This window comes from Microtus oregoni, unplaced genomic scaffold (assembly GCF_018167655.1).
Source record: "Microtus oregoni isolate MIOR12 unplaced genomic scaffold, Mior012 000011F_ref0000422, whole genome shotgun sequence".
NCBI classification, from domain to species: domain Eukaryota; kingdom Metazoa; phylum Chordata; class Mammalia; order Rodentia; family Cricetidae; genus Microtus; species Microtus oregoni.
In genome coordinates, this window is record NW_024543070.1 from 22276806 (window position 1) to 22299911 (window position 23106).

General features: G+C 41.9%; 1 protein-coding gene across 6 annotated transcripts in view; it reads right to left on the bottom strand.

Moving 5' to 3' along the window:
- The window catches only part of Sap130 (Sin3A associated protein 130), a 64554-nt gene that overhangs the window by 15080 nt on the left and 26368 nt on the right, over positions 1–23106 (bottom strand). For 5 of the 6 annotated variants that reach the window (XM_041660383.1, XM_041660380.1, XM_041660382.1 and 2 more), the window contains exons 12-16: positions 20927–21048; positions 17246–17548; positions 15456–15630; positions 8852–8956; positions 1168–1526 (exon numbers count right to left, since the gene is read on the bottom strand). In XM_041660383.1, coding sequence (XP_041516317.1) covers positions 1168–1526; positions 8852–8956; positions 15456–15630; positions 17246–17548; positions 20927–21048 — 1064 coding nt within the window. The remainder of the gene's footprint in view (positions 1–1167; positions 1527–8851; positions 8957–15455; positions 15631–17245; positions 17549–20926; positions 21049–23106) is intronic. The other variant, XM_041660384.1, reaches the window with a different exon arrangement.

Sequence of the window (23106 nt, forward strand, 5' to 3'; positions counted from 1 at the left end):
AAAAAAAATAAAACCTTTTTTTTTTTTTTTTTTTTTGGTTTTTCAAGACAGGGTTTTTCTCTGTAGCTTTGGAGCCTGTCCTGGAACTAGTAGACCAGGCTGGCCTCAAATTCACAGAGATCTGCCTGCTTCTGCTTCCCAAGTGTTGGAAAACAAAACCTTCAAAGTGACTGAAGTTTTAGGGCTGAGGAACTGACGTTGAGGTTAAGCACTGGCAGCTCTTCCAGAGGACCTAGGAAACAATTCCCAGCACCCACATGGCATCTTACAACAGGACCAGAAGATCCAATGCCTCTTGGCCTGTGAGGGCACCAGGTAAGCACACGGTGCGCAGACATACATGTGTGCAAAACATCTGTATGTATGTAAAATAAAGATGGAGGAAATAAAGAAGTGACCAGACTTTCACAAGCTGGAAACTGAATTGAGAGGAAGAGGAAAACGGATAACAAAGAATTTTAAGATTTCACTAATCGTGATTATTATGAAGACAGTATTTTTAAAACCCAACCTGATAGGGAGTATATTATCAACTAACAGTACTTAGTTAGGATCACTTTAAAATCCTTTAAATAGTATTTCCTAAATCAGCACAAGGAAGCTATACTGAAAGATGCACATGGGGAGATTTTTCTTATGCTTATAGCTCAGAATTAAAACTGCAAAAGAGCAGCTGGGCATGGTGGCACACACCTTTAGCCCAGCACTTGGGAGGCAGAGGCAGGCAGAGCTCTGTGAGCTCGAGGCCATCCTGGTCTATGGAGCAAGTTCCAGGACAGCAAGGGTTGTTACACAGAGAAACCTTGTCTTAAAAAACAAAAACAAAACAAAAAATTTTTTTCCAGGGGGCCTGTGAGATGGGTCAATAGGCGAAGTCAAGCCTGAGGACCCGAGTTTGATCCTTGCGGTCTGCCTGGTGAAGAGAACTGACTCCCCAAGTTGTTCTGACATTCATGAGTGTGGTGGAACATGTGAATCCACACACATAATGTACAAATAAGTCATAGAAAAACTATTTTTTCAAAAGTAATCTTTCATTTCTTAGAAATGAAGGGAAGACAGCTGGCAGCAGGCACTGGAAAGGTCACCTGAGATAGCTTCCTGGCTGACAGCCACAGGCGAGGACTAGAAACGAGACTGCTAATAGTGATCTGTGAATGAACTTACTGGACACAGGCCTCGTGATGTCCATTGGTTCAACTTCTTCTTTTACTTTGATCTCGGGAACAGGAGGCCCCAGAACCGTGGACAGATTGCCACCGACGGGGGTCGATGGTGTCGGTGCAGCAGCAATGGTGGTGACGGGTGGGGTGACAGGGACTGTTCCAGGGATGGTGGAAAGAGCAATGGCTGGCTGGGACGGAGGACTGGCTGCCGCAATCATGCTTGGGATGGCTGGTGGAGGCTGCTGGGCCGTTGGTGGGACTGCAATGGTAGGCTGCTCGGCATTTTGGTTGGATATGGTCTCCAAGGACACTGTGACTGGAGTGGCCACAGATACATGCACTTCGGACTTAGGTTTGGCACTGAAACACAAGAAGAGAGCATTATGTAGCATCTGAGACAAACTGTCTTACCTGGAAACAATTTGAAGGAGGGTGTTTAATTCTTTTTATAGAGCACACACAACTGATACTCTATTTTTTAATTGTAGATGTTCATCTTTAAGTTGACTTAGAAAGAAAATAGCTCTCTACTTACGGTATCAAAAGGCTGTGGATTTAGTTTCTAACACAGAAAAAAATAAAAACAAAACAAAACAAAAATGCCACCACCGCTGGGCGGTACAGGTATATGCCTTTATTCCCAGCACTTGGAAAGCAGTGGAAGGAGGATCTCAATAAGTTCGAGGCCAGCCTGGCCTACAAAGAAGAGTTCCAGGACAGCCAGGACTGTTATACACAGAAACCCTGTTCCAAAAAATGAAACCAAACCAAAACAGCTGACCGACTGACCAACCAACCACAACAACAACAACAACAAAAAAAAACCCAAACAAAAATCAAACAAAAAACCACCACCAAAACTGTATTTTTTTTGGTCTTTGTTTTATTTTTCTGAGACAGCATTTCACTGGACAGCTCTTGTTAGCCTAGCGCTTGGGGCAAGTCTCCTCAGAGATGGGATTGCAAGAATGAGCTCTCCCTCTTACATTAAGCTGGTCTTCCTTGATATTCCTCTGTATTCCTAGAATCTAGCCAGTTTTCACTTTCCATTATAACATGTATGTGAATTATACATATGCAGGCCTAGCTGTTTTATAACAGTCGGCCAAACACTTACTATTTAAGTTACCACTGAACGTTAACTATAATGGCATAAATTCAAATATAAACGGCATAGATGTAGAGCTAACAAATGAGAACTGTGAACAGTAATGTCATAACCCTTCTCTACAAGGTAGTGCCGGGGTACTTTATATCTGAGTAACGTTCACAAACACAGAAAAGGATGCGTGTGGCTGCGAGCTTCTATTTTCCAGTGATAAATCCATGTGAAATTTGACAAAAAATAGAAGAATGAAAACTGGTCAATAAAGATAAACATATGTAGCAAAACTCCTCAAATGATGTTGGGAGTGAAAGTAGGTATGATTAGAGCAGAAACAGCCTCAAGAGCCAAGGAAACTGAGTGCAGTCAGACCGGGCTTCTCCTCTAGAGTGGAAAAGTTCAATGAAAATAAAAATGAAGGGAAAGTCACTGAATACTACCTTTTTTTTTCTTGTTCAGAGCTAATGCTTGATGCCCCTACTATATTTTTATTTATTTATTTTGGTTTTTCGAGACAGGGTTTCTCTGTGGCTTTTGGAGCCTGTCCTGGAACTAGCTCTTGTAGACCAGGCTGGTCTCGAACTCACAGAGATCCGCCTGCCTCTGCCTCCCGAGTGCGGGGATTAAAGGCGTGCGCCACCATCGCCCAGCTGAATACTACCTTTTATTCTAGAAACATAAAGTCATTTCTGGCTGCAATAAATATTTACTACTAATTAGGATCCAAGTGAGTAAAAAGAAAAAACAAGAACCAAAGCCATGGTCATTTAGGTTCTTAAAAAAAAGGTAATATGGATATTACGTTTTTCTAGCTGTTTGGGTTTTGAAGGGGCATTTTTTCCTTCTTATTTTATTATTATTTTTTTTTTTTTTTGGATTTTCGAGACAGGGTTTCTCCGTAGCTTTTGGTTCCTGTCCTGGACTAGCTCTTGTAGACCAGGCTGGCCTCGAGCTCACAGAGATCCGCCTGCCTCTGCCTCCCAAGTGCTGGGATTAAAGGCGTGCGCCACCACCGCCCAGCATCCTTCTTATTTGCTTTGTGGCAATTCTAGGAATTGCTCCTCTGGCCTCAAGCATGTGGAGTTAGTAGCAGCGACTTGAAGACGGTGGTTATAGGCTGTGGGGGATGGCCTGCTGCAAGCGCGAGAGCCCGAGCTGAGAACCCAGGTAAAGCGGACATGGTAGCGTTCATTTACAATTCAAGCTCTCCTACTGCAAGGTAGAAGATGGAGACAGGAGGATTCCTGCGAGCTCAAGGGATAAACAGCAGTAAACAAGAAAGCCTGTCGCCAAACAAGGTAGAAGGCAAAGTCCGACCCCCCAGGTTGTCCTTAAAGTTCCACATGCATGGCATAGCATGTACCCCCCGCACGAAAAAACAAGAAAACAGTAGTCACAAGGAAAATGAAGAGAACCCCTTTACTGTGAGTAAAGACGGACTATCAGTTTAGAAGTCAGCATGCCTAGAGCTGTCTTGTCTTCAGTCAGTGAGGAAGCAGCCCAGGTGTGGATATTAACCTGTACAGAGTTCAAGCAGCAGTGACAGCGAGCAGTTCTGACAAACCCATCAAGTATTTCCCAAAAGTGATGCTGGCAACAACCTCCCCATTCAATGAATTCAGGGCTATTTTACAATATTAAAAATACAAAGGCTAAAAATGTCAAGAGCGGATCCTGTCAGAAGGGAGCATGGTCACTTGTCAAAGTTCAGGTCAACTCTTGCTTTCCACAGTGATAAAGAGGGAGCAAGCACTGCTTCAACTACTGTGTCTGATGCTTCAAATTACGCTGCTTTAAGTACTGGCGTTACTAGTTTTTCTCATTTCCTTACTTGACAAAACAGTTTTTAGTATTTTCATAATATCTTAATTTTCTTTTGGTAGCACGGGGAATCACACATAGGATTTCACATATATCAACCAAGTGCTTTCCCACTAAGTTACATCCCTGCAAATATTTTTAATAAGAGTACTGTCTGTGTATGTACACACGTATCTGTGGGACTGCACGTGCATGTGTACAAACATGCACATGCACGTTAGGGGTTGACTGTAGGTGTTTCTCTCTTATTTTTTGAGATGAGTTTCTAACTGAACCTGGAGTGTAGCGATTTGGCTCATAGTGGCTGGGCATCAGGCCCTCGGGATCTTCCTGTCTGCCTCCCAGGTGGTAGGATGGCATGTACACCATCTTAGCTTCTATGTGGACACTGGGGACTGAACTCAGGTACTCATGCTTATGTTACAAGCATTACAACGCCCGACCGACTTCCCAAACACTTTCTGTTGTTAGTTTTTTAAGATAGGATTCCTCTATGTAACCTTGGCTGTCCTGGAACTTGTACATCAGGCTGGCCTCAAACTCAGAGATTGGCCTGCCTCTGCCTCCTGAGTGCTAGGATTAAAGGCATCTGCTATCGCCTGGCCCCAAACACTCTTGTCAATTGTTGAAGATCACTGTACAGTTTCACCTTGTATGGCCGACATGTCATAACCTCGAACGAAGGTCCCCAGTAACAACTGATAGCATCCCTCCACTGTGTTGGTTCTTCTCACTTCTTTTCCTGATACAGTAAACACCAGGGAGCATGTATGTATCTCTTTTACTTGTTAAAATCTCTGCTCTAGAAATCTTTCTGTAAAGCCCTACCTATTCATTCTGCCACTCTTGTCTCCATTTTTACACTTGTGCTTTTTTAAGGGGAGGGGTCGGTTCCCCATGTCTCTCACATGCAAAAGAAATAAGCTGGAGGCAATGTAAACATCTGTTTTAGTTAGCAGACTATGTCTCCAGATCCTAAAATGATATTGCATATCTATAAATTTTCTTCCTAAATGAGGTTTAAGAAGCATATCTAAATACAGAAACATGCCAAGTTATTATTAAACAAAAAGTACACAATACCCAATAGTTTAATCAGATAACTTTGGTTTTAAAAACCTATAAAACTGCCAGGCGGGGGGAAGGGGAAAGGCAGGGAGGAGAGCAGAGAAAAATGTAGAGCTCAATAAAAAAACCAAACCAAAAAAAAAAAAAAAAACAAAACTACCCCAAAAAACTGCCAGGCGTTAGTGGGACATGCCTTTAGTCTCAGCACTCAGGAAGCAGAGTCAGGAGGATTTCTGTGAGTTCAAGACCAGCCTGTCTAGAGTGAGTTCCAGGACAGTCAAGGTTGTTACACAGGGAAACCCTGTCTTGAAAAACAAATAGACAGGGCTGGAGAGATGGCTCAGAGGTTAAGAGCATTGCCTTCTCTTCCAAAGGTCCTGAATTCAATTCCCAGCAACCACATGGTGGCTCACAACCATCTGTAATGAGATCTGGCGCCCTCTTCTGGCCTGCAGGCAGACACACAGACAGAATATTGTATACATAATAAATAAATATTAAAAAAAAACAAACAGACAAACAAAACACCCACAAACAAACAACTTGTAAAACTTCTGTGTAGGGTAGTGGGTATGTGTAAATCCAGCTCCTTGGGAAGCTAAGGTAGGAGGACCACTTGACCCCATGCATTGGAGACAATCCTGGGAAACACATCAACTCCAGTCCAAAACCAAATTATCTATGTGCATAAACAGAAAAAGGCATGGAAGGACAATTATTGTGTTATCAATCAACATTTCTGTGGAAAGCTGGACTGGTAAAGTTGATGGGAATAGGATGATTTTGACTTTACACTTTAAGTATACACATGTATACACGGTGTATGTACGTGTACACACACACACACACACACACCCTCCAATTTAATTTGCTTTTATTTAATTTTAACTTTATTTTTAGAAGACTATCTTTCAATTGTGTGTCATCTTCCCTGGAACTGGAGTTACAGGTATTTGTAAGCAGCCAATGTGGGTGCAAGAAGCCAACAGACTGCTAGAAGAGTGGCAAGTATTCCTAAGTGCTGAGTCCTTCTCTCCAGACCTACATATTTAAAAAATCTTCATGTATTATGGGGGCACACGAGTGCCATCGGTACACATGTATTATGGGGGCACACGAGTGTCATCGGTACACATGTATTATGGGGGCACATGAGTGCCATCGGTACACATGTATTATGGGGGCACACGAGTGCCATTGGTACACATGTATTATGGGGGCACACGAGTGCCATCGGTACACATGTATTATGGGGGCACACGAGTGTCATGGCGCACATGTGGAGTCAGAGGACAGCTTGAAGGAATCAGTCCTGTCTGTACTACGTGGGCCATCAGGCTTCATAGGTCATCCTTACTCACTGAGCCTCCTGGCTGACCCTGCCTGACTTTTTATCTTTAAAGTTTTATTAACTTAACTTTTGAGGAATTTGGGGGTCAAACTCAGGGCTTCATTTATATCAGGCAAGTATTCAACTATTAAGCTGTCCCCCCAGTCCAAAAGAAATGCCTCCACCCTCATAATACAGTCTGACAATATTGGTCAGACTGGTCCAAAACTCAGGAACACAAATGATTCTGTAACTGTACTTGATTTTTTTCATATTTTAAATATTTTTTTATCTTGTCTGGTAACTTTCCCCCAACATTTTAACATTACTTTTGGGATTATGGTATGGTAGGGATTCTCCTGTCTCACTGTGAGTGTTGGGATTAAAGGAGTGCCACAACATGTCTGGATTATGAAGCCATTTTGTATATCTATGTATACCATGTGCTCACACATATATGTGAGGGCATAAGGACATGTGCATGTCTGTGTGGAGGTCAGAGGTTGACATCAGGTGCCCTTTTTGATCATTTGACATCTTTCTTATTTTTTTTTTTTTTTTGATTTTTCGAAACAGGGTTTCTCCGTAGCTTTTGGTTCCTGTCCTGGAACTAGCTCTTGTAGACCAGGCTGGCCTCGAACTCACAGAGATCCGCCTGCCTCTGCCTCCCGAGTGCGGGGATTAAAGGCGTGTGCCACCACCGCCCGGCTCTTATTTTTTTTTTTTTTTACTTAAAAATACTTTATTCATCTTTATTTTGTGTGTATGACTGTTTTCTAACATCTATGTAAATGTACCACATGACTGTCTAAAGAGGCCAGAGGAAGGCACTGGATCCTCTGGAACCCCCATGTCAATGCTGGGAACTCTCCCAAGAGCTGAAGCACTCCTAACCGCTGAGACATTCAGCCACACCACTCCCCTTTTGCAGCGTTTACAGACCAACTGCAATCGTCAGAGATCTGCGGTGCTGGGGTGATATTTTGTTTGTGCTGTAACAAAGTTTGCCTGAAGATCAGAGTACAGAGCTAAGCCACTAATTAGCTATACAGGCCAGGAAGTGGTGGCACATTTTTATTTTTATTTTTTTTTGGTTTTTCGAGACAGGGTTTCTCTGTAGCTTTGGTGCCTGTCCCGGAACTAGCTCTTGTAGACCAGGCTGGCCTCGAACTCCCAGAGATCCGCCTGCCTCTGCCTCCCGAGTGCTGGGATTAAAGGTGTGCACCACCACCGCCCGGCTAATGGTGGCACATTTTTAATCTCAGCATTAGGTGACAGAGACAGCCGGATCTCTGTGAGTTGAAGGCCACTCTGGGCTACACTAGAATGATCCAGTCTCAGAGAGAAACAGAGCCAAGTGGTGGTGGCTCACATCTTTAATCCCAGTACTTGGGAGTCACAAACCTTTAATCCCAGCACTAGGAAAGGAGACAGGAAGGGATATGTCTGGGTGGGAGGAGGCAGGAGCTCATGGCATTCAGTCTAAGGGCTTGTAGAGACAGGATACCCCATTCAGTCTGAGGGTTTCATAGAGGTAAGAACCAGTGGCTGGCTGCTCTGCTTCTCTGACCTTTCAGCTTTCACCCCCTAATATTTGACTCTGGGATTTTATTATTAAGACCAATTAGATTTGTGCTACAGAGATCCACCTGCCTCTGCCTCCCAAATGCTGGGATTAAAGGTGTGTACAACATAGCTCAGCTATGGTGTGTTTATAATTTTAGTTGTGTGGGAAGTTAGAGGCGACTGTGAGCTGCCTTCTGTGGGTCATGGGTGTCAAACTTCTCTTTAAGAGCTTGGTATAAGCTCTTAACTGCTGAGCAATCTCTCTAACGCTACCCTAACTCATGCTGGCTAGACTGGCCGGCTGGGAAGTTTCAGGGATATGGCAGCCTCTGTCACCTAGCACCTGGTGCCAGGCTTTTCCGTGGCTGCTGAGGATCAGAACTCAGGTGTTCATATTTGTGATGCAGGTAGTTTATGGACAGCCAGCTCTCCTGTCCCATAATGCCATATATATAAAAAAATAAGAACTGGGTGTTTATTACAATGCAGGCTCCATGTTATATACTTGAACATCTAATTTAAATATATTAGAACGCTATAAGGTATGTTAGCTATTAGGGGTGTGTTCATTCTATAAATTACAAATAGCAAAAGGAAAGGTTGAGAAGGTGCCCAGATCATGAAGTTGGAAAAGTTGCATTCATTATGCAAAGAGGGACCAAAAAAAAAAAAAAAAAGGAAAAAGAGGAAAAAAATCAAAATACCCGCCCCCAAAGTGTGAAGTTGGTCATATTAAAATCTTCTATATAATGATACATAACTTAAAATAAGAGTGATGATAATATATGAGCTCACCCTGCAGGCCTAGGTGACCCGGATGCACTCCGCATAGAACTTTCTACACGAGGACTAGCCACATCAGGAGGCTGAGGAGGGAGGAGGGTTTTCCGAACTGCCATTCTGAAAGAACAGAGACAAATCCAGAAAATAGTAGTGCAAGATACATTTGCCAGGCTCATCTGCTAAAAATAAAAGTATTGCAACGACAAGGCCTTTTAGTTGTTGTTTCTTTGTTTATATTTGAGACAAGGTCTTGAAGGGTCAGGAATAGAAATGTAGAAATATAAAATTTTAAGTCTAAAGAAATGGGAACTGACAGCCATCGACTCTGTCAGCATGTAGGGATTAACTTTTAACAATGATTTTGTTTGCTTTCAGCCGGCACCTCTGGCTATGAGCAACAGTTAGCTTTTTACAATAGCTCTCTGGAGCTAGGTGGTTAGTTTATTTATTTTTTTTATGATTAACCCCCCCCTGCCACTTACAACTGACAACTGCATGGGCTAAAACTAACTTTTAATAAAGGTTTGTATGGAACTGCTAGCATATATCCCATCCCATAAACTTTAACCAAATGCTCCCACGTGACTTTTGGCTTCATACTGTTTCATATCCTTCCCTGCTTTGGGAAACCAGGAAAGCTGCAAAGGTCTTTGTAAACACTATTAGCTGTGGAAGAATTGTATTCTGTAAATACAATTTAGCTGAAACCTTGTTAGCAAAATTTGTAAATCTTAAAATGCAGTATGTCTCTAAGCTTACCCTCGAAATAGTAAAAATTCCTTTGTCCATGCCTAACACTTACTTCTAACTATAAAAAGGGGCCCAGAACCTGCTCCCACTGCCAGTTTCAGAAGCCCAAACTCTGGCTGTGATTCCAGTTAGCTGGTAAGCTTTGTGTGCCCCGTGGCGATTTTTGGAATAAAGTTTGCTTCTGGATTCATAGATCTCAGTGGTCTGTCCCCCAGTATCTGTGCTCCCCTAGACCCAACATTCTCTGTATGTAACTCTGGCTGGTCTGGGAATTACTATGTAGACCAGGTTAGTCTCAAATTTACTTTGATCACCTTCTTTGTCTTTATGAATGATGGGATTACATGTATATATCATCAACTCATCAAGCATTGTTTTTGACTCTTCTCTTGATACAGTCTTGTTAAGTATTTCAGGTTGGCCTTGAACTCTGGATCCTCCTGTCTTAGCCTTCTGAGGAGTGGGACTACAGATGTGTGTTAGTACACCAGGCTGAAATAGCTTTTAACAAAATATAGCAAATTCCTTGGCCCATTTCTACTCACTTCCTGTTACAAACTACAAGGGCAACCACATCATGACTGTGATTCCAGCTGCTTCTAGTATGTGACACCTCTCTCTATCTCGTTATTATTAAAACCCATTTCAAGGTGTTCACAAACATTATCGTATACTTCTACACTAAGAACTGACCACGGAAGAACTGGAGAACCACTGTGTTTGTTGTGCGAGAGGCCGCACAAGGTTCTGGTTGAGAACATATCCTGGGCTTTAGTGGAATGGATGCCAGAAGCGACCTCACTACATTTCGTTTGAGAACAGTGGTGGGACCAAGACCAGATGAGAATGGGCTTGAGAAAGAATGGTAGAATTAGAGTATAACATTTCCAGTGGCAGGGTGGTGGTGGCGCACGCCTTTAATCCCAACACTCGGGAGGCAGAGGCAGGCAGATCTCTGTGAGTTCGAGACCAGCCTGGTCTACAAGAGCTAGTTCCAGGACAGGCTCCAAAACCACAGAGAAACCCTGTCTCGAAAAAGCAAAAAACAAAAAAACAAAAAAACCCAACATTTCCAGTGCCTATTCATTGTGCGATTAGCACCCTGTCTCCTGATAAGAGACTAATCATCTCCTTATTAATCAAGCACTCGTCCCAGAAGAAGCACTAAATACATAAAGTGAATCTAATCAAGCTTTATTTTTATTACTATTATGATTTTTAAAGATTACATTGTGTGTGCATACATGTATGCACCTTGGTGTATGTGTCATAGGACAGCTTGTAGGAGTCAGTTCTTTCCTCCTACCACATGAATTTGTTCCAAGGATGAAACTAAGGTCATTAGTTGTGACAAGAGCCTTTAAGTGATGAGTTGCACGTCTGATCTTTATAGATGCACTAACAACTTCCATGAAATGCATAGGCTAGAACAAATGAAACAACACCATTAGGCGTGTTCAGTGGAACTTACAGACTATGAACATGTAATTTTTGTACATGTAAGTTTAACTTTACTTGAGAATAGTGTCTTTGTTACTATTTTGTGCACGTGTGTTTTGCTAGCATGTATGTCTGAGTACCACATGTGGGACTAGTTCCCTCAAGAGGTCAGAAGAATGCATTGGCTCCCTTGGAACTGGCTTTGAGACCAGGTTGGTGCCAGGAATACAACTTTGGTCCTGGAAGAGCAGTCAGTGCTCTTGGTCACTGAGCCATCTCTCCAGCTCAGTGTAAGCAGGTCTTTGAAAGTGCAATTAACTAATCTTCTCCAGTGATATCACTGTAGATTCAGGGTTTTTCTTAAAAGTAATCCCTAGCACTTGAGAGCAGAAGGGAGAATGGGAACTGAGACAGACACAAAGATAGGGTATTCAGTACAGAGAGACCAGTGCCACTAGGAGCCAGGACAGAGGGACAAACATACATTCAAGAAGGTTCCGCAGGAACTACTGTCACCATCCAGACAGGAGACTAGAACTGTTTGGTAATATATATCTGCTGCATTAAGCCACCAAATTTTGGTGACGATGAAACAGTGATGGTATCTGAAAAAAGTCCATAGTGAGGATCAAAAAGACCAAATTTCTCTAATACGCCAACTTCAAGAAATCTAGGTGTGGTAGAACATACTCATAACTTGAGCACTTGAGAGATTGAGGCTGGATAGTGGTGAGTTCAAGGCTAGCCTGGAGTTATGGAGACTCTGCTTCTAAAAACAAACACCCCCCCCAAACCACTATATAAAACAACAACCAAAAACTCCAAATAATAACAAAATAATAAACAAAAGCTGACAGTGATTTAAATATTATAAAACAGTTTGTGATACCTCAACTCAGTAGAAATTTGAATAACTAGCATTTGAAGTTGCCTTCCCCTAATTTTAAGTATGCATATTCTAATAAACACATATAAAATACATAGAAATAATGTGATCAAAATTTGCTTCAAACTAATATGGTATAAGATGGTAAGAGCTGGAGATAGCTTAATGGTATATAGTTCTTGCCTAGCATACACAAGGCTCTAGATTGGATACTCAGACAGTAAGAATCAATCCAAATAACCAACTAAATAAGCAAGAAACCCAAATAGTGGGGAATGGTGACACATACCTGTGTTCCTAGCACATGCTAAGTGAAAGCAGGACTGAGGATTCCAGGCTGTCCTTGACTACACAGGGACTTCGAGGGCAGCCTGGCTAGCTACACAGAAGTCTATTCGAAATTGGGGAAACAGACAGTGTGACCTCCAGCAATCATAAACCAAGCGTGGTGGTGGGTGTACAGTTCCCAGCACTCCAGATATGGAAGCAGGAGGATAAGAAGTGCAAGGTCATTCTTCGCTAGTCTGAAGCTAGCCTTGGATACACAAGACTGTATGTCTATTAAAGCATGCTTTAGACAATCAGGCTGGTCTAAAATTTAGAGTCACCTGCCTCTGCAACCTCAATGTTGGAATGAAAGACATGCATCACCACACCTGGCCCTACGTTTAACTTTTTTTCCCCCCTCAAGACAAGGTTAGCTTTGAAGCCTGTCCTGGAACTAGCTCTGGGAGAGCAGGCTGGCCTTGAACTCAGAGGTCCCTCTGCCTCTGCCTCAAGTGCTGGGATTAAAGGCAAGTGCTGGGATTAAAGGCACGTGCCACCACCGCCCGGCTACATTTAACTTTTCATTGTACTATTATAAACCTTTCCAAAAGAAAAAGCATGAAAACAAAACAAGCTAAACCAAACTATCTACGAAACATTGGCAAAAAAAATCAAAATCAAACCAAATCAAACCTCATGAGATATAACCCAGAATTAACCTAACTTCTAATCACAATAATTGATAAGGACACACACAGGCATACACCTTCTGCTGCTAAGAGTATAAACAGGTCTAGCCACTTGGAAAGTCATAGGCAGATGTACATACAGGTGAGTGCAGACACCTATGACCGAGTAAATTCTAGTATTTAACAAGGTGCATTCATGAACAAGTCAGAACTCAAATGTAGAACTCTGTAGATCAGGCTGGCCTTGAACTCACAGAGATCTGCCTGTCTTTGCCTCTAGAGTGCTGGGATTAAAGGCGCGCGCCACCTCAGGCTTGCCTTGTATAAGCCCCCCAAATGTTGGTTTTCAGGTGTGTGCCACCACATCCAAAGAGAACAAGCTCTTCCTCTTCTACAAACGAGCCATTGTATACTATCTATGCTCTTGTTCTACAAAGGTCATGATTTCTTCTGCTTTTCTAAAGATATCAGATAGTTTTTTGGTTTTTGTTTACTTGAATTTCATTTTTCCCGTCTGGTCTTCGCATATCCCAACGTCCTTTGTGGGCCTCAGGCTTTTCTATCCTGTACTTCTATCCTTAACTGCTTGTCATATCTAGTTGTCTACGGTGGCATGTCCATGATTAATCCATCAGGAGATTAAAAAGCAGCGGGTCTTCTGAGCATGTAGGAGGGGTTGTCTACAATGAATGTCATTTGGCTCCTGGCCTGAGAACTGCCTCTCAGGCTGGAGGCAGTGTGCTCCATAGGACTCTAGGCTTTACTTGTGCTTACTCTCCTTAAAAGAACAGGCCCTATCTCTAACCCCATTTCTTCTCGTCCTCTCCGAAACCATGCAGCTTCAAGAATGAATCTCAACTTTCTGCAAACATGTGGCCTCCTCACAGCCAAGGACGTGACCATGGATTGCTGCTTTTCTGCTTCAAAGGTTGTTGCAGCTGTGACCTTTCCTGTTTTCACCATCCTAGGTACTTGCTTTTTTTTTTTTTTTTTTTTAGGTTTATTAGTTTTATTTTTTTGTGTGTGCCTGTTTTGCCTGCAGGTGTGTGCACCACATGAATGCCTAACATCCAAGGAGATCAGAAGGCATCAGATCCTCTGGAACTACACTTACAAGTAGGCTGACAGTCACCTTAGTGCTGAGAACTGAACCTGTGACCTCTGCAAGAGCAATAAGTGCTCTGAACAGCTGAGCCTCTGACTCCCCAGTGCTGGGATTAAAGGCCTGTGAGGCACCACTGCCCAGGGAATGTGTGCTCTTAACTGCTGAGCCACCTCCCTAGCTCTGTCTTCTATTTTTTATTAGGATTATTTTACCAGGGGCTAAATGGAGCTTTTAAAAAGAATGTCTCTACAAAGTATTCCTAATAAGAAAAGGCAGTAAACTCTGGTCTACGCAAAGAATGACACATCTGAAAGCCTTGCGCTGACCCTCATTTCAGTGATTTAAGCTTGGCTTATACTTTACTTGTCCAGTGTTGACGCCATCATCTTGGCTGAGCGGGACACTCTGCTCACACCCCGCCGTCTCCAGCAGCACAAGGCTCCCTACACCGGAAGGCATCCAGAGCACACAAAAACACTGTCCTGTCACTAAAAATCAGCCTGAAGATGTTTGGAAAACCACTTGTCCTTAGCAACATTTCATGTTTGAGGAGAAAAAAAGGTCCTCATTAAGAAAACCCTAAAACAAACACAAAGCCTCAATTACAAGGGTAATTAACAGTCCTGGTTAGACTTTCGGCCCTTTCTTGTTTTTTGTCAACTTGGCAAAAAGTTCAAGTCATTAAAGAAGAGGGAACCTCAGCTGAGCAAACATTGCCATAATCCTGACCTGTGGCTAAAACTGCATTTTCGTGATTAATGATTGATATGGGAGGGCCCAGCTCACTGTGGGTGGTGCCACTCCTGGGCAGGTGTCCTGGGTTGTCTAAGAGCAAGCCGAGCAAGCCAGGAGATCAAGCCAGAAAGTATCACTTCTCTCTATGGCCTCTGCTTCAGTTCCTACCTCCAGACTCCTGCCTTGTGCTGCTGCCCTGACTTCCTTTCTATGAACTCTGATCTGTACGCCAAAGAAACCCTTTCCTCCCAGGTCGCTTTTGGTGATGGTCTTTACCATAGCAACAGAGGCAAACTAAGACTTCTAAAGCTAGAGAGAACTCTAAGCACACAGTATATAATACATGCCTGAAACCATTATCCACTTCCTGGAAGAGTCCTGATGTAGTCTGAGCAGAATGCAGCTCCCTGAGCAATCCTTTGTTTGGAAGAATTTTTATTTATTTAAAAAAATTATGTGTATGAGTGTTTTGCCTGCACATATGTATGTGTACCGTGTGCACGCCTGGTGTCTAGAAGAGGGCACCAGATCCCTGTATGGCTGTAGATGGCTATGGCTGTGAATGCTATGTGGGTGCTGGGAACCAACCCCAGGTCCTCTGCAAGAGGAGTAAGTGCTTGTGATTGCTGAGTCTTCTCTCTAGACCCTGGAGAAAAATTTGAAGTGTAACAGAGATAAAATTGTTACTGGCACTGGATGTAAGAATCTATTCTTTAAGCCAAGTACACTTCTGAATCTACTCACCCATCTGTTGCAGGTTTCTTCCGTAGTATGCTTGGCCGGGGAGATGAGCCCTGGGCTGGGGTGTTGGTGCTGGCACTCTGACTGTGAGTCTGTACCACAGTTGTTGCTGCTGGAGCAGCACTGAAAGGATTGCTAATAGGATTGGCTACAATTGTAGCTCCATCTGCCAATACCACTGTTGAAAGAGAAGCGAGAACAAGAGAAACAGGACTTTACTGAAATGCCATATAAGACATACAAAAGACCACAGAGACCCTGGCCTTAGGTATTCTCGTTATAAATGCCCCATGTAAGAGGATAACAAGAGCCAGAGGTGTGGCGTAGTTGTCTGGCATATTCCTAGCATATTTCAAGTCTTGGTTTTGATCCCTAGAAAACTCCTGTTCTCAAAAGCTAATAAATAGCACAAGATTCATTTGCCTACAAGGCACAGTGGAAAAAGTTGCCAAGTCTACTAATATAGATTATAATACCATATATCTGTTTTTTTAGAAAATAGATTTATTTTTACTTTATGTGTATGGATGTTTTACTTGACCACTTCAGTATCCTAAGAGCTGGTATGGGTATTATTATCTTTTTGAAAATACATTAGAAAAACAGATAATTAATATTTCATTCCATTTTATATGATTATTCTACTAGTTCTTTTGTTGTGAACATTAGCAATATTAAGGTGGCATTAAGATTTTACTACTTTACATACAATACTGATGAAATGGAAAACTGAGAACACTACAAGGTAAATTTTGCTCTTTTAATGTTGTGTTTTTTATAGAATGCTTCTGCCTAAGTGCAAATACAGATTAGAATATTTGCACATGCTATTTCTTTCTTTCTTTTTTTTTTTTTGGTTTTTCGAGGCAGGGTTTCTCTGTGGTTTTGGAGCCTGTTGTCTTGGAACTAGCTCTTGTAGACCAGGCTGGCCTCGAACTCCCAGAGATCCGCCTGCCTCTGCCTCCCGAGTGCTGGGATTAAAGGCGTGCGCCACCACCGCCCGGCCGCACATGCTATTTCTACAATTTATTTCTATTTTCATTTTATGTGTATAGGTGTTTTGCCGACATGTATGTCTGTGTACTGTATGTATGCATTGCCTGAAGAGGCTAAGAGATGGGGGTGGAATCCCATGGAACTGGAGTTAGAGAGCACTGTTAGTTGCTACTTCAGTGCTGGGTATCAAAACTGGGTCCTCTGGACATGCAAGCAGTGCTCTTAATTTCTGAGGCATCTCTCAAGCGACACACACCCTTATTTATTTTATATCTATCTATCTACCTACCTACCTACCTACCTACCTACCTATTTGAGAAAGGGTCTCAGCTACATAGCCCCTGACTGTCCTGGAACTTGCCTGGTAGACCAAGCTGACCTTGAATTTAGAGAGAGCCACCTGCCTCTGCCTCTCAAGTGCTGGGATTAAAGGTGCGCGCCACCTCTCTGGGTTCACACATACTGCTTTAAGTGTGAAGCTATAGGTAACTTCTAGGTAGCTTAATTTACAAAGGTAAAACTAAACATTGGAGACATTACCTAAGGCCACAAGCCTGAAAGTGGCAGGCCCAAGATTAAAATCCAGATTTACTTCTTTTCTTCCAGTTCATTTATGTATTTGTTTCAAAACTCACTCATTCCTCTCGTGTATGCTTATATAAGGACAACTCTGACTTGGTTCTCTCCTTTCACTATGTGGGTACTGAGGATCAACCCCATTTGTGATTAGCACCTGTATCTGCTGAACCATCCTGTTCCCTGCCCCTAACCCCATTTTCCTGAAGGGTTAAATTTACCTGATGTTTTTCCTTCAGGCTGCGGTTGCTGATTACCCATTGTTGCTGGCTGAAGCCCCTGTGTGTTTATCGGGGCTGCTGAGTGGATTCCTTGTGTGCCAATTGGTGCTGGCTGGATCCCTGACGTCCCAATGGGTGCTGGCTGAATTCCCTGTGTACTGATGGGTGCTGGTTGGATCCCCTGGATATGTCGGGCATGTGAAGCATCCACCGTCATCAGCTGCATGGGGTTCAAGTGTACTGTAGATGCTACACCAACACCAGTCTGAGCTGTGATGGTAGAGTTTGGGGCCTGAGCTGAAACTAAAAAACAAACAAACAAAAAACAGAAGGTCAGTTCTAGTTAGGACAGTCTACACACAAAGATATCACAAAGTGAACATAGTTTCTTCATCATGTAAGAGCTAAATCCTTGTTTTAAGAAACAAAGCATCGGGCGAAGGCATGCATCTGAATGGCAGAGAATTTTTAACCTAGCAATTTTAACCTAGAATTTTTAACAAGGCTCCGGGTTTCAAGCCTCAGTTACAACTGTACTTGCTACTTAAAACTATGTACTAGAAATTGCTTTTCTTTTAATTAAGTACACATTTGACAATCTTTATGAAAATTATCAGCAATACAATAAAATAAGAAAGTTTATACTTCTATAACACCTATAATCCTAGTTCTCATGAGGATGAGGCAGGAGAATTACTGTGAGTTCTAGGTCAGCCTGAGTTACACAGTGACTTCTAGGTCATTCTAGGCTATAGTTTAATAATCTGTTTTTAAAAAGAAATTAACTCTACCAAATTACATATTAGCAACAGTGCTAAAATAGTAAACTTCTGAAATAACTCATGGGTAGCAGATCAAAAATCTTTGTTTAAACTAATAGAACCACTCACTATCCAAGGCACTTCTAAAATAGTTGATATAAATTCCCAAAAGTTTGTACCTACTAGAGATAGAGAACAGCAGAATCCTTCCCACTACAATACAAATCTCATCCACCAAGCTCATTAAAACCTCAAATAAAAGCAAAATTCCTTATTTGAGGAAAGATAATAACAACAAAAGATTGTTGTTTAAGGATGTGTTTCAATAATAGAGCAGCTATAGAACATATATCAGGCTGTGTGTTGGATTCTTAGCAACACATACACGTATGCAGACACAATTTGACATAAAAGTAATTTAAGAAATTAGTTTTAATTATGTGTGTCTTTGTGTGTGTATGTGCACATATGTGTGTGTGCTTCTGGAAGCCAGAAACATTGGATTCCTTAGAGCTGAAATTATAGGCAGATGTAAGCTACCTACTTGATGTTGCCCTGGGAATCAAACTTGGGTCCTCTGTAAAAGCAGTACACACTCTACTCTTAGCTGCTGAGCCACTGTTTCAGCTTCACAAAGCAATTCTTATCAGTTATCAGAATAACCAAGAAAGGGTTTCAAGACTATGGAATATTTTAGAGGGGTTGAAATTTTAAACTAGCACTGTTCAAATAGGAATATAAAAATCACATAACTTTCAGTTTTCCAGTAGCCACATTGAAAAAGTAAGAAGGAAGGGCTGGAGAGATGGCCCAGTGGTTGAGAGGATGCACACTCTTGAAGAGGAAGTGAGTTTCGTTCCCAACATCCATTAGATACGGCTCACAACCACCTGCAACTACAGCTCCAGGGCTCCGACTCCACACCCTGATCTGGATTCCTTGGCACCAGCACTCACACATGTGCATGCCACTCTCCATATACTCACACTACTGAAAACAAAAATAAGCCGGGTGGTGGTGGCGCACACCTCTAATCCTAGCACTTGTGAGTGTGAAGTCAGTCTACAGAGTGAGTTCCAGGACAGGTTCCAAAGCTATGAGAAACCCTGTCGCGAAAAACCAAAAATAAAAAATAAGCAAATAGGGGGCTGGAGAGATGGCTCAGCAGCTTGGTTTCAGCCCCATGTTTGGTGACTCAAATCCATTTGAAAATGAAGCTTTAGAAGAGCCAGAGCCTCCACGGGTACCTGTGCTCACATACATAACGTCCACACTCGAACACACACAACTAAATAAACATTTTAAATACCATTTCGGAATGACAAAATAAACAGATCAGAAAACTAGTGTGGTGGTCCATGCCTGCAATTCCAACACACTGGGGGGTGGGATGGGGAGGGATCAGAAATTCAAGGTCATTTCCAGTACACTGCATATCAGCCCCAAAATAGGGGCGATGAGACGGCTCAGCAGTTAAGGGTACCTGTGGTCAAGCCTGATTACATAAGTTTCACCCTCAAAACCCACATGGTAGAAGGGAAGAAGCAAGGCCACAGTCTCTCTCTGATTCCAACACCTACCCTGGGACACATGCATGCACACACATGTGTGTCACGGTGAGCATGTGGTGGCTGGAGGACAACTTGGGGGAGTGGCTTCTCTCTTACCCTATGTAGACCCTGGGGATTAAACTCAGGTCATGAACTTGGAACAGGTACCTGCCTATGGTTTTGGTTTTCAAAGGCAGGCTCTTACAAACCCCAGGCTGGTCTCAAACTTGCTAAGTAGCGGAAGATGACCTTGACTTTTTGATTCCCCCGTGTCTCTCTTCCGTGTTGGGAATATTGGCATGGACCACCAAGCTCGGTTTATAATGCTGTGGGTGAAGTCCAGAGCTTTATGCATGCTAGGTAAATGCTCCTAACTGAGCCACATCCTCAGCCCTAATTTTTTTTTGGACTGGGTCATGCAAAGTAACCCAGGTAGGCCTGGAAAGTGCTATGTAATCCAGGGGAATCTTGAATTTGTGATACCCTTCCCCCAGTTTCCTAACTGCCGGTAGTCTACCATATATTATAACCTTATACCTGGCTCAAAGTTATACAAATGCAAAACTAAGAATTTCTTCTAGGGCTGGAGAGATGGCTTAGCAGTTAATCCTGTTTCCTGCTCTATCAGACTCATGTTCAGCAGCTTCCAAATGCTGGCAACTCCAGCTCAAAGGATCTGACCAACCTCTGACTTCTCCGAATACTCAGACACATGTGCACACAGATTTATATATAAATAAAATAAACCTTACCAAACATAAAAGGCTTATTTTTTGTGGATTATGAAAGATCAGTATTTACAAATCAGGTTGGCGAGTTAAACAATACCAAGACTAAAATAAAAAACACAAAGGAAACAAACCTGCAAAATCCTTGTAGAATACAACATTATTCATAGAAATTATGATGCCACTTTAAGGCATAGCAAAATTTATTAGGATAAATATTTTCATGGTAGAAATGAAACTATTAAAATATTACAAATAGGGGCTGGAGAGAGATGGCTCAGAGGTTAAGGATGCTGACTGTTCTTCCAGAGGTCCTGAGTTCAATTTCCAACAATCACATGGTGGCTCACAACCATCTACAAGGAGATTTGATGCCCTCTTCTGGCATGCAGGCATACATGGAGGCAGAACACTGTATTGTATACGTAATAATAAATAAAAATAAAAAATTACAAATATGTTACAACCCTTTCAAAGATCATAAAAATGGTGACTGAAGTGTTTAAAGTCTTCAGATAGAATGTTATCTGAATCTGAAAGGAGCTGGAACATTTTCTTTTTTACTGAAATACTTTGATCCATTTCCTTCTCATTGCTGACAAAAATGACAACGTGTAAAGTCTTCGTAAAAGTGGAGCTTACCTGGGTACTGCCGGATGGTGGACACAGAACTGGTGATGGGGGTGTAGGTGTGTGCAGCCAGTGGGTATGCAGAGGGGGGGTAAGTTGGCAAGAAGTACTGAAACTGAACGGGAACTGAAGGTCTAGAAACACAGCACAGATTATACAAAATAAAAGTTATTTTCTTCAATTCAAACAATCCTGTCCCCCAGATCCTCTTGACATCTTCACAGCACCATAGAGCATCTCCCAACTGCCTCAACCAAGAAACTGCAAACAGTAAATGATTACTATTGTACCCATGTTAATGTTAAAAAACAGTATCTTGTGGGTGATTTTAAAGAGAAATTATTGACTTTTCTGAGAAAGAGAATTACCAAAAATTACTAAAAGACAAAATGCCAGGCGATGGGAAGAAGTTTGACATGACCCTGGTAACACAGCAAGACCCCATCTCTAACGGGTCAATCATCAACGCACTCAGAATGCAAAGCCTTTCCTGATCAGTTCCACTGGAAACATTTTATACTGGAAAACTTAACCAAACATGCATAAAACAAATAGACCTAATTTATAGAAACTGGCTCTGAGACAAGAACATATGAAATGAGATTTACTTTGTTTTCTGAATTTAATATTGTTTTGATATCAAAAAGGGATAGGGAAAGTATGAGAAAGATGACAAACACATCTTATTCTTTATGATTAGACCAAAAAAGAAAAATTCTACATAGAAGTAAGCACAGTGTCAAGTCCACCACAGTCAACGTTACCAGAAAGAAAGGCTTAAAATAGGAATAGAAATTTTACTCATCAGCTGGGTGGTGATGGTGTATACATTTAATCCTAGTCTGGTCTAAAGAGCGAGTTCCAGGACAGGCTCCAAAGTTACGAAGAAACCCTATCTCAAAAAACCAAAAAAAAAAAAAATAAAATAAAATAAAATAAAATAAATAAAAAAGGGGGGGGAATTTTATTTATCACATTGGAGATAGTATTTAAAATGAAATCTACTAGAAAAGACAGGGCACTCACTATTTTAACTAACACTGTACTTTAATTTTATTATTATTATTTACTTCATTTGTCTGCAAGTATGTATGTGCACCATGTGCATACAGTTCCCTGGAGGACAGAAGCGGTCTTGGATTCCCTGGAACTGAAGTTACAGATGGCCGTGAGCCACCATGTGAGTGCTGGGAACTGAACCCAGATTCTCTAGAATAGCAGCAGCTCCCAACTGCTGAGCCATCCCAGTAACCTTATAAAAAGCTCTAGGAAACAAACGATTGTCCTGCCTATTTGTAAATAGAATGTAAATGTTTACATCGGAAATCTAAGAGAACCTATAAACTTTTAGAGCTAATGAGAACATTTAGCTAGGTAGATATATATAAAAGTACTATACTAAATAAAACTAGGTATTCCTAAAAGACTTACACTGTGAGGAAAGGAATACAGATATGGAATGGGGCTGAACTGGAGGTACGTTTTCAAAGACTTCTGTTTCTGTGGCACTCACTGTGCCTGCTGCAAAGGCACGAAAGAACAATCTAGAGCAAAGCCTGGCTAGAGCTGAAATGCAGGCTTCCAATGATGCCAAGGCCCTTGGCAAACAGCAGACACCTGAGCTCAATGGATACATATTGTGGTAGAAAATAACGGAGGACTAGAACACAAGGAAGATACTGAAACCCATAGATAAGGTCTTAAGAGTATCCCAAAGGAGGAGGCCATTTGAACTCTAAACAAATGACAGCGATGAATAAAACCAAATCCTCTTAATTAATAAATCTAAATTCACAAGCTCAGGCTGACTAACAATCAATCAAATTCAAACAAATAATTGCTGTATGTAAAAAAGCTTCTTCACTTCTACAAAGTATGAAAGAAACAACAGAAAAGTCATTACTTTGCAAGTATATTTAATTCAGCCACAAATTATTAAAAATACTACAATGAATGAAAATTATTCAGTCTCAAATTATTAGTACTTTTATAATATTATTATTGACACAGGGTTTCACTGTGTTTCTCTGCTGTCCTGGAACTTACTATGTAGACCAGGCTGGCCCCGAACTCACAGAGATCCACTTGCCTCTGTCCCCAAGTGCTGGGATTAAAGGCATGTGCCACGGCACCCCCCAGTCTTGGTATTTCATTCAGTCAGGCTCTAAAGCATCTTGCTTGAGTTCATTATT